The sequence below is a fragment of the Gymnoscopelus braueri genome (genome assembly GCF_963280865.1).
Source record: "Gymnoscopelus braueri genome assembly, chromosome: 8".
In the NCBI taxonomy this organism is placed as follows: Eukaryota; Metazoa; Chordata; class Actinopteri; order Myctophiformes; family Myctophidae; genus Gymnoscopelus; species Gymnoscopelus braueri.
This window is the reverse complement of record NC_137609.1, coordinates 2994241-3006849: the sequence shown is the minus strand read 5'-3', so window position 1 is coordinate 3006849 and position 12609 is coordinate 2994241. Positions and strand designations below refer to the sequence as shown.

The following is a 12609-nucleotide window of genomic DNA, read 5'->3' as shown; positions in this document are numbered from 1 at the left end:
ACAGGCGGCCAATTCCGAATATGTCACATATGAGAGACATATAGGCTATGTTGCATATATTTAAATATATATATGTTCATATACTTCCTGTTGTTCAAATAGAATACATTTCCGGTTCACTGCATTGTCTATTTCTCGCTTCAAATGTTTTCAAAAACATTCTTGAGAGCAACGTTTAGTTGTAAATGACATTGTGCATTTGTCTACATGGCTTTCATGTTGGATACAGTACAGCATAGAGACACACGGCCGGAAGCGGAAGGTCTACAAATCCACGCCCACTTTTGACACTCGGGGTCCGTTAGAACGATGAACTGCAGCTCTCAATGCAATCTCTATGAGAGGCATTGTAAAATACCGTCATTTCACTGGTTAACTACTGAGGCTGTAGCGATTTTTTTGGTGTTCTAATAATCTGTCCCATTTGTTTAATTTGTCCTTTTTAATGTCCCATATCTTTCATCTCGATATACTACCCACAATATACTATAATATACTCCATCAGTATGTCAAAATCGCTAGCATCGGAGATCTAGAGTTTAAGTGATCGCATGGTATATACGTCACGGACGCATCCCTTGAGGTTTTCAATACCCAGAAAACTGGCGAAAGTGGCCGTTTTCATCATTATCTCTGGAACAGAAGGTCCAATCTGCTCAGTTCAAAGCTTGTTGGATGCGTGACTTTGAGGACATTAAGCACGCAATGACACATTTTCGGGTTTTTTTTTTTTTTTTAGGGGAGGCGAGATCTTAGTTGGGCAGGCGACCGCCTCTCCTGCCTCTACAGTGGGAACGCCACTGGTCGGCGCTCGGCACTCGTAAAGACAGTGATGTCACTAAAATGCCCGTCTGCTGTCTACCCTCTGCTGTGTTAGCGATGCATTATGGGTAACTCGTTAAAGTGGCAAATTAAATGTGAAACACATCAACTATTAAGAAAACAAGAAGATATGTTGACAAAGACACTCCATACATTTGGAAACATATTTTTATTTAAATCAATATCGTCTTCAGTTAATGCAGGATAATTTTAAAAGTAGGCTAATTCTCATATCCTCTCATAGGGAATGCATTGGCAGCTGCAGTTCATCGTTCTAACGGACCTCGAGTAGCGGCGCTGTCTCAAAAGTGGGCGTGAAATTTGTAGTCCCCGTGTGTCTCTATACAATCAAGCAGCGCGCAGCAAGTGCTCTGAGTCTTTGATTGGACAGCGGACTGTTATTGAGCTCATCGGTCATTATTCAGAAATAATACACCGCTGAATTCAGCGATTGACCAATCACAATCAGAATCAAGCATTCAACCAAGCCGTGTAATACATTGTATAACATACTCTACCATACAGATGTAGTTATATTGTATTAAAGGGATATTTCACTTTAAAAAAAACTTTGGGTCATTTTGAAAGTGAAATATCCCTTTAACATACTTTACCATACAGATGTTAAAGCGCCACCCCAGCCACAAACTGTTCAAACCCCTACAATGACCACGGCCAGGCAAGGAGGCCTACCGCACTATCGAGGGCAACACCACCAGGTTCATGAACAGCTTCCACCCGGCTACCATCAGACTGCTGAACAAGGCATGAGCACCGCCTGTCGTCAGGCTGGTTAGACTTTTAATTTGCTCTTGGTCTTGGACCTATACCAGTGGATTATACCAGGGACTGTGACTGTGACTTTATTTTTTGCTCTTCCTCATCATGGACCTACCTGTGGACAGGTATACCAGTGTCAGTTAGCTTGTGTGGACAATGCGGTCGACACGTGCTGACACGTTGCACCTTAATCCCATGTACAACGCACTGTTTTTAGTTCTTTTTCTCGCACCTTAACGTCCATAGCATATCATTGAATACAGTATAGTATGCATGCCATGGGCAACTGGCGGCCCGGGGTCACATGCGGCCCCCACCTTCACTTAATTTCGGCCCGCAGCTTTTGATTGAAACCTTTATTTCAGGGAAATCCATTGAGACCAGGGTCTCTTTTTCAATAGTGCCCTGTGTACAAAAAGACATTTACAACAATGGTTTTTCATTGACAAGGATAACAAGGTACATATAAAAATAAAAAGGGTTGCAAAAGTTATATATTAAAACCATATATTATACTTAATATCAGAATACTGATATATTATTATATTTCACAGCTGTTACAATTCCAAACATACAAACATGACCCACTTTAATTACGTCAGTCTATATTAGTAGCTTAATGACTAATATTACAATTCTATTTTATTTTTTATGTCCAATGTATTTGTATTTAAGTTCATAAAGTTAACGTAAGTATAACAAAATGCATTTGAAATTAAATAAAAATGTTACTTTTCAGGATTCCAATTCAAAAATAGCAAAAATAGCAGATCTACAAGCTCAAAACGCGTCACACTGCAACGCGCTTTAAGCTTATAGATGGGCTATTTTTGCTATTTTTGTGTGACATAGAATGGCGTATTTTAACTTTCGAATTTAAAAAAAATAAGTAGATAAGAGATGTCTGCCCTCTGACAGTATATGCAATGTGGCCCCCTGGAGTGAGTGTGGAAATATAGTGGCCCTCTCCATCATCAAAGTTGCCCACCCCTGATGTACAGTATATTGGCTGCACCTTTATCAGGTAGGCCTACTATGTGTATTGTGTAAATTTGTAGATGATTTGTTTGTTTTTTATTGATTGACCTCTCTTTCCCCTTGCCCCCCCCCCCCTTCTTCTTCTTCCCTTTCTTTTTTTATGGAAATAACTAAAACGATGGAGCTTGCAAAAAAACGAATCACTGTTTTACATCTGTAAACCTGTGGGTCTTGAGGTCTATACTGACCACCAATCATATTTTCTGGTCCCACAAACAAGGCTGAAGACCAGGGGAGACAAGTCATTATCCGCTGTAGCGCCCCAAACTGTGGAACGCCCTTCCACCCCATGTTAGAGCATCTCAAACCTTGCCTGAGTTTAAATCACGTTTGAAAACTCACTTTGTACTCCTTGGCTTTTGATGATTCAGACTGAGAGTTGCTGTTTCCGTTAGGCAATATGTCTATGTGTTGCACCCTTTTATGGGTTTTCCCACGTTGATTGTTTATTGTTTTACTCTTAGTATTTTATATTGGTTTTCTGAGTGTACAGCACTTTGGTTCAACGCTGTTGTTTTAAATGCGCTCTATAAATAAAGTGGAATGGATTGGATGTGACAATAAATGTGACAATAAATTCTGATTCTATTGTATTAACATCAGTGGTGTAAAGTAACTAAGTACATTTACTTAAGTACTGTACTTAAGTACAATTTTGAGGTATTTGTACTTTACTTGAGTATTTCCAATTTCCCATACTTTTACTTCTACTCCACTACAATTATTTGAAATCTTTAGTTACTACTTCACTACAAAGTACTTAGTTACTTTGTAGATTTTGATTATTATTACAAAACATACATTAAACCCTTCAGCCTTATTTAAACATAGGATATTTGAAAATAGCCGATCTACAAGCTCACAATGGGTCGCGATGCGACGCATTGTGAGCTTGTAGATCTGCTATTTTCAAAAGATTTTATATTTGAAAACTTGTGAAATGGGACTTTCTACATAATGAGTACTTTCTACTTTGGTACTTTAAGTACATTTTGATACCAATACTTTTGTACTTTTACTCAAGTAAATTCAGAATTCCTGAGTAGGCCTACTTCTACATTGCAGTATTGATACTTTACTTAAGTAAAACATTTGAGTACTTTTTCCACCACTGATTAACATACTCTACCATACAGATGTTAGTAATATTGTATTGACATTACCGTGCAGATGTTAGTAATATTGTATTGACATTACCGTGCAGATGTTAGTAATATTGTATTGACATTACCGTGCAGATGTTAGTTATATTGTATTAACATACTCCACCATACAGATGTTACTTACATTGCATTAACATAACCATGCAGGTGTACTACAGATTGATTAAGATAAGCTTGTGTATGTCTTATAAACATAAATAAGGTTGTAATCATGGATTCTAATGTTGTAATAAACATGCACAGACTCAGAGCGCTGCAGTGGGCGTACTGTCCCTTTAAGAGGGCATGCGCCACACCCAGCTCCCTGCTGAAGGGTGTGGTTAGCAGCCCGTGACGTCATCGTGTCACTGCTCCATCCATTGATAACACGTGATCATTATTAGCTCTTCATCAAACATCCTGATCAGTGATCACCTTGAATGATCCCACCTTCATCACACACACACTCACCCCTCCTCATCCTCTCACTCTCTGTGTGTGTGTGTCCTCGATTAAACCCCCCAGGCTGACGTCACACACACACGCACACGCACACACACACACACACACACACACACACACAGATAGGGGAGAGAGAAAATATAGATGGTGGAGTGTGTTATAATAAGTACTTAGTTCAGGTGTCTGTATTTTGGCCATAATGTGATTATAGGTGATGATTATCAACAAAAAAAATCCTGAAGGAATAAATCTAGCAAAAAAAAAGAGTCAGATCTACAAGGTCAGTCGATGCCAGGCGCTGCTGCTGCATGCTTGTAGATCTGAGATCGTCTGCTATTGGTTAATTATACACAGAGTTGTGTTTTTTTTAGGTGGTGTTTTGCAGCACTATAGATGGGTTTCCGCGCGACGTCATCACAGAGCAGAGTGTGCAATCTGCGCATGCGGGAGGTAGAACGACCCGGAAGTGCCATTCACTCTATTGTTATTTTCGGGATTTAGATAGGCATAATGCTGCTATTATAGGCATAATAGGCATAATGCTGCTATTATATACAGACAGATCCAACTTCCGACAAATCATTTTTATTGAGTAAAGAAGATATTACAAACTGCATCATTTAATCTACTTTCATTAAACCCGGTGAAGACCATTTATTTTATCAATGTACATTTGACTAGAGCTGCTGCGGGTAATAGCGCCCTCTACAGGCTCTTCCCTCCACTGCGCGCGCATCATCCTCAATGTTTACAAACGGGAAACCCATCTATAGAGGAGTGGCAGGAGTAGAGACAGGAGACAGAGATGGGTGGGTGGGTGGGTGCCGGTGGTGGGTGGGGCAGCCAGCTAGCAGGGTGTGGGGAGGGGAGGGGAGGGGAGGGGAGGGGAGGGGAGGGGAGGGGAGGGGAGGGGGGGGGTGTTAGCAGAGTGGGTGGGGCTGCAGGGTGGGGGTGGGGGGGGTAGTGGGTGGGGACAGGGTGGGGTCACACAGAGAAGGGAGAGGCTGCCTGGCTAGGAGAGAGAGAGAGAGAGAGAGAACATTAGATCCGATCCTCCACGGTTATAACAAACAGCACAGCCAGCCCCAAGCCGAGGACAGCGCGCTCCAGCCCGGCCACACAGCCACCACTACTAGCCCGGGGATCCGGTTCAGATTACCATCGACAGGCCAGATAGGGGCCGGACCCGGATCGGATCGGACCGGGGTAGGAGGAGGGAGAGAGATCGAACCCGAAAACGTAAACCCAACCAACCAACCAACCGCGTTCAGATCGGATCGGCGGCGGTTCCAGTTTGGATCCGGATCCACCCAGCAGCAGAGGAAGAAGACCCCCCACCCATCCCCTCGCCCCCCCCTGCCTGGCTGGCTGGCTGGCTGGCTGGCGGCGACCCCCCTCTGCAAGGCTGCAAGATGCACACAGAGACCCGGAGTATGAAAGTAAGTCACCCCCCCCTGCTGGCTCGCTCTCTCTCTCTCTCTCTCTCTCTCTCTACTGCGCACTGTGTGTGTGTGTGTGTGTGTGGTTCACCTGAGTTCAGACCAACATGTGCCTGTTATGCAAAAAAGATGACAGTTAGGGTTATGTGAAGGAAAGCAGCTGTAATGGTAACTGTCATTACAGTTATTTTTATTATTACTGTTAGAATGGAGCTCTTAGACATTATAGTTGTGGCAGGAAAAAAAAGCTGTCTCCAGTTTCACTGTTTCTGCTCTCTCTCTCTCTCTCTGTGTCTGTCTCTCTCTGTCTGTCTTTCTCTCTCTCCCTCTCTCTGTCTCTGTGTGTATGTCTCTCTCTGTCTGTCTGTCTTTCTCTCTCTCTCTCTCTCTGTGTCTGTCTCTCTCTGTCTGTCTTTCTCTCTCTCCCTCTCTCTGTCTCTGTGTGTATGTCTCTGTCTGTCTGTCTTTCTCTCTCTCTCCCTCTCTCTCTCTCTCTCTCTGTCTCTGTGTGTATGTCTCTCTCTGATCATTGAGAGGCACAGGAAGGAAGCTGCAGCCATCTTAGTTCTTAAAGGGCCAGCAGTCCCTCTTCTCACACCCCCACTCACACACACACACACACACACACACACACACACACACACACACACACACACACACACACACACACACAAACACGAGCGCTATGAACCCTGGGAAATGGGCCAGGTGCATTACACCTTCATGCAGTGTGTCGTATATACAGTCTGAACTATTAACTTATCTGAACTTCATTGCAGTGTGTCGTGTATACAGTCTGAACTATTAAGTGGACATTTCAATTATTTAAATACATTTCAATATAACACATTTTAAGACATTTCAACCGGTGGTTCTCGTCAAATCGTCATATCGAAGACCCCCAAATTAATATGTATTTGGCCGCGTGTACTCTAATCTGAACATTTTTAGTTTTTTAACACATGATTGTTTTAAATAGCAGATCTACAAGCTCACAACATGTTGCATTGCGACACGTTGTGAACTTGTAGAACGGCTATTTTCAAACAGCTGATGTAATGTATACAGGGGTTCAAGTGGTTAAACTGATTTTGAGGCTATATTATGTCATTTAGTTGGGGAAACCCTCCAAGGACCCCTGGGGGTCGCAGAAAGCATCCGTTTTTTTTAAATGAAGCCAATAAGGAAGTACCAGATTCTGGCACTTCCTTTCTGCAGAACAATTACCACACCATTGATTACAATGGGGATTTGACCGGACTTAACACTTGATTTTGTTGCCTTAGTAGTCATTGTCATAAATACTTCGCTAGTTAACCATGATATGCGTTATTGTAAATTATGGTCCCTTTAATTTTTAAATTGATGATGATAAAGTAGGGTATGCTTTTAGGGCTTCTACTGGCTCTACTTAGTGAAGACCCACCCTCGCTGCCCTTCCAGCCAATAGCATTCGTTTCCGGTTGCTTTTCGGGATGTGGCGTTCCAAGATGGTGGATTTGAATTCGCCCCCGAAGAAGTGGCTCAATGGGTCATGTCACAGCTCCCTTCGTCCATATCATTTTTTTTTATAGTCTATGGTCAGGACATCTGGAGGTGTACGAGTTCCGAAAAAACGTTCTGACTCCGCCCATCAGAAGTTTGTAGTCCTAGCACCTCCCCTTACCAGAGAAAGTTCCGACATGGGAAGAGAGAGCGAGCTCTTTGGCAGTGCAAACGTATGTTGCTCTCATGCCAATAAAGCTCCTTTGAATTGAAATGGCTTTGAATTGAGTGGGGGAGTGACATGCAGCAAGGCGTGGGAATGGAACCGAGGACTCGCTGTCTGGCTTCAGAGCCTATGTGGCGTATACACACACACACACATCTTCAACACTAGACTATCAGACACATCATTTATTAAAGCCATTCATATTCATATAACTCAACTGGTGTATGTGCAGTGGTGTAAAGTAACTAAGTACATTTACAAGTACTGTACTTAAGTAAATGTTTTACTTTACTGGAATATTTCCAATTGTCTATACTTTTACTTCTACTCCACTACTCCGAGCCAAATATTGCACTTCTACTCCACTACAATGATTTGAAAACTTTAGTTACTTTGCAGATACAATTTATATTATAACACATACAACGGTAGATCTGCTATTTTCAAACATTTTAATACTTACTAAATTTAGTGTGTGTGTGTGTGTGTGTGTGTGTGTGTGTGTGTGTGTGTGTGTGTGTGTGTGTGTGTGTGTGTGTGTGTGTGTGTGTGTGTGTGTGTGTGTGTGTGTGTGTGGAGTCAGGGTGTGTCTATACTAGACAATTATTAACAACGAGAAACTTCTGTTCTCTTTGCTACCGAGTTGTCTTGTCTGGCTGGCTGGCTGCTTTATTGAATCAAAACTTTATTGACATAATCTCAGGTTTAAAGGTGTACTTCTTTGCAGTTCAAACTCCATCACTGCATCAGATTTATTAATAGAATTAGGTTAAAATAGATTTAGAAGATTGGAATGGGCTTGTTGAGTTGTGTTGTTTACTGTTAGCATTAGCATTAGCACACAGCCTCATTATTACAGTCTGGTGATGGTGTGCTGGTCTGTGTTGTCATGACAACATGGTGACAGTGTGCTGGTCTGTGTTGTCATGACAACATGACAGTGTGGTGGTCTCCCCCACTTCTCCAGCAGTGGGATGGTATCCAGGTGGAAACTGTTCTTGTGGAAACTATGGAATGAACTCCCCATTGCAGTTAGAACTGCAGACTCACTCCCAATCTTCCGCCGTAATCTGAAGACTCACCTCTTCAGACTCCACCTCAGCCCGTAGCACTTGCCCTAGCCTCGACGACCTTGCAGGATTCATGCCAGGTCATTGTTGACCTGGCATCCTATACGTGTGTGTCAGTTTCAATGTACAGATTATTGACTTTTTTTGGATATTCTGCTGTTAGACCGATGATAGGTTCTTGACCTAAATAATAATAATTAATTCGAATGTGGCTGGGTGGTGGAGGGTCCTTGATTGGTTTATGATGATTGATTGATTATTATGAACTTATTCACTGCCAGATTTATTTCAAGCTTGTGGTCCCTCTGCCAGGATTTTGCGATTATCTTACCTGTAGTCACAGAATATTTATCTCCAGTATGACTGATCCCCTGATGGTTGCTAATCACTGAGGGTTGTCAGGTGTGGTTTCACAAATGTCAACGAGGTCATTGTGACCTCGTTGACATTTGTTGTTTGATGTTTGAAAATAGCATCTTTCACTCAAAAATACATGGTAAAACACAGGAAATTTTTGATTTCTTTCTCTGTTTATTTTTTAACATTGAAGTGAATGGAGCAGCAAATATTTTGATCGTGTTATCTCCTGGTTCCTTTGTGAAAATTTGATTTTTTTTAAGAGACGTCGAAAGACGTCATTGGCGGGGAATGAGTTAATTAGATTATGGTGAGGGTCCTTGATGAATGGTTTATGATGATTGATTTGTGTCGAATGCTGCAGATAGGAGGTCATTGTATTCTGTAATGCTGTCTGGTCATTTAGTACTGTAGCCTACATTTAAAGTTGTACAATGCAAAATCACAAATAACGATTTTTAGCAACCTCTGCTGGTCACTACCGTCACTGCATACAATTTCCCTAGTCCTCGATTACCCAGAATTCCATTCGTTTTCACCGGAAGCCGGAAGCGTTTCAAAAAGCGATCTTTTAATTGTTTTATACTATCTACGGATCGTTTCTCTTAGCCAGTGGAGCATTAGTTACCATGAGCTGTGCTTTCTTTTTCTGTTCTTTTTCGATCTCCCAATTCTACATTCTCTTAAAATCAGCGTGAGGTTCCTTTTTGTTAATAGCGCGGTAGTTCCTGGCCAAACAGGAAACCGTTGCGGTAGTTCCTGAGGACGTCGGCCACCACGTCATGACGTTGGCCAGGAACGTCATTTTCCCGGGAAAGTCCCCCCCGTACACGTTCAATAGAAAATATATAAATAAAAGGCTTCCGGGGGTGAAATTCACGGAGTGGGTGTTGTGAAACTTTTGCCACTCGCAAAAGATATACAATTTAACTTTAGTTTTGTTGAAAACGTTACCTAGTATTACTTTAATTAAAGAAATGAACCACTTTATCCCCTCCTTCCATATGTGTTCACTAGTCATCACTAGTGAACACTTGAATAATTTTGGTTAAAAAAAGAAAATAGAGCTTAAAGAGCAACACTTGTGGTAGAGGTTTGGGTTGTGTAGTTACCTTGCTATGATGTAACTTCAAAGGTGGGCGAGAAATAAAAAATAGTTGCTCCATTGATAATTCAAAATATGCTCCCCATTGACCGTTACCGAACACAAAGAAAGCTGATTCTGACAATATAAAACGTCACCAAACCAGTACTGTTTAAAAAAAAAAAAAAACCCCGTCAAATTCCATTTGATTTTGCCATTTTTATTAGGAAGAAAATCTGGACTGGATCTGCAGATCTCGATCCTGATCTTCAAGGGTGAAACTTGAGCCAAATGTTGTAGTTTTGTTTTCCAGTTCAGGTTTAAAACTAGCCTGGGATGGTTTCCCAGGCTAGTTTAGAACTACAGCAGGGTCCAGATAAAAAAAAAAACACTGCAGGCTGCATAAGGCTGACCTTACAGTACTCAGTGATGTAAGCAACACAGCTGCAGCTAATCACATTAATAATGGGTGTCAGTGTGCGTTGACAATACTGTTTACTGCTGTCTATGTTTGCACGTGTCTGTGTGTGGTTCCAGACACACCTCATTCTAACACACGCACCATTAGTGTGATTATGAATCGGACACACCCATCATTGGTGTGATTATAAATCTGACACACCCATCATTGGTGTGATTATAAATCGGACACCCCCATCATTGGTGTGATTATAAATCTGACACACCCATCATTGGTGTGATTATAAATCGGACACACCCATCATTGGTGTGATTATAAATCTGACGCACCCATCATTAGTGTGATATTTGCAGCTGTGTTGTTGTTTTGAATCTGCTGTAGTTTTGAACCTGAACAAGAAAACAAACGGCTTGTGTCAATGGGACGTATGGTGTTTAGGGTCCAACTGGGGTACCCTTCTGGTTCACCTGCCTGCGAGTAGCCCCCACCAGGACGACGTACTGTTGTACCCTACTGGTTCACCTGCCAGTGAGGAGCCCCCACCGGGAGGACGTAGCACCTCCGTCCTACTCCTCCCATTCAACACTCCCTGCTGACACACACACACACACACACACACACACACACACACACACACATTGTCACAACACCGTCTCAAGTTAGCTCGTCTAGAGCCAGCAGGGGCGGGGCCAGCTCGTTACCTTTCAAATCCAGCTGCATTTAAACTGCCAATCATGAGACGAGTGGGAGTTCTGAGCATCCACATGTGGGCGGTAAGGGTCCATTTGTCAGAGTTACAGACCCGTAAGGGTCCATTTCGTTCCATTTGTCAGAGTTACAGACCCGAAAGGGTCCATTTGGTTCCATATCTCATAGTTACAGGGCTGTAAGGGTCCATTTGGTTCCATATCTCAGAGTTAAAGACCCGTAAGGGTCCATTTGGTTCCATTTGTCAGAGTTACAGACCCGTAAGGGTCCATTTGGTTCCATATCTCAGAGTTACAGGTCTGTAAGGGTCCATTTGGTTCCATATCTCAGAGTTACAGGTCTGTAAGGGTCCATTTGGTTCCATATCTCAGAGTTACAGACCCGTAAGGGTCCATTTGGTTCTATTTATCTCATTTACAGACCTATAAGCTCTTATTACTCGTCTAGTTTGGATACATTGCATACATTGCAACAATAAATGTAGTGGTTCTCAAAGTGAGGTCCAGGGACCCTCTGGGTTCCTTGAGGGGGTTCCAAATGGACCCTTACAGGTCTGTAACTCTGGGAGTGTAATAAACGGAACCAAATGGACCCTTACAGGTCTGTAACTCTGGGAGTGTAATAAACGGAACCAAATGGACCCTTACAGGTCTGTAACTCTGGGAGTGTAATAAATGGAACCAAATGGACCCTTACAGGTCTGTAACTCTGGGAGTGTAATAAATGGAACCAAATGGACCCTGTAACTCTGGGAGTGTAATAAACGGAACCAAATGGACCCTTACAGGTCTGTAACTCTGGGAGTGTAATAAATGGAACCAAATGGACCCTTACAGGTCTGTAACTCTGAGAGTTGGAATATGGTTCCATGTACACTCTCAGAGTTACGGTGGTGATGATAATAACTAAGGTTGTGCTCTGCCAAATTGCCGGCAGTATAGTGGAAAATTTGAAATCCATCTCATGTGAAAACTTGCACTTATCTTATATGCCGGCAGTTTTGGTGTAAGCTTCCTAGTAATTTTCCCGGCATTGTATGACGGAATAGCATTTCCCCTGGAGAATACGGATGCTGGGCATTCAATCCGGGAACACATCTCTGTCTTTTTTAGATTTGTTTAAATTAAAACAATAGCAGATATACAAGCTCATAGCTTGTCGATCTGCTATTTTTTGAAAAAACGTTCAAACATTTTTGAAAATCTTTAAATATTTTTTAAAGCGGACATTTGTAGTTACTATTTGAGAGTTACATATGTGAGCTTTATTAGGGCCGGGACTTTATCACGTTAATTTCGATCAATTAATTACAGAAAAAATATCGCGTAAAGAAAAGAACGTTTCTCACTGGACGAGTTTCAGAATCTGTAATGGATGCCCCCCCTACGCTCGCGTTTGTCCCGTTTGGGGGGGGCGGGGGGTGCACGATGCGGTGCCGGTCAAAAAATTGCTTTTCACTGTTCTCAGGTCAAATATTGATATGCGCGCCTAGGGTAGGTACCCTCACAAAAACATGCAGTAATCCTGGTCACTATACTGCCTCCCCCTGGCCAGCCGGGGCGCCTGATGGAGGGG

At 42.4% G+C, this 12609-nt stretch overlaps 1 protein-coding gene across 2 annotated transcripts in view; it reads left to right on the top strand.

The window, feature by feature from the left end:
• Positions 1-5237: 5237 nt before the first annotated feature.
• klf8 (Kruppel like factor 8) overlaps positions 5238-12609 on the top strand; it is a 36083-nt gene continuing 28711 nt past the window's right edge. For both annotated transcript variants that reach the window (XM_080435586.1, XM_080435585.1), the window contains exon 1: positions 5238-5683. In XM_080435586.1, coding sequence (XP_080291712.1) covers positions 5657-5683 — 27 coding nt within the window. In that variant the 5' untranslated portion in view covers positions 5238-5656. The remainder of the gene's footprint in view (positions 5684-12609) is intronic.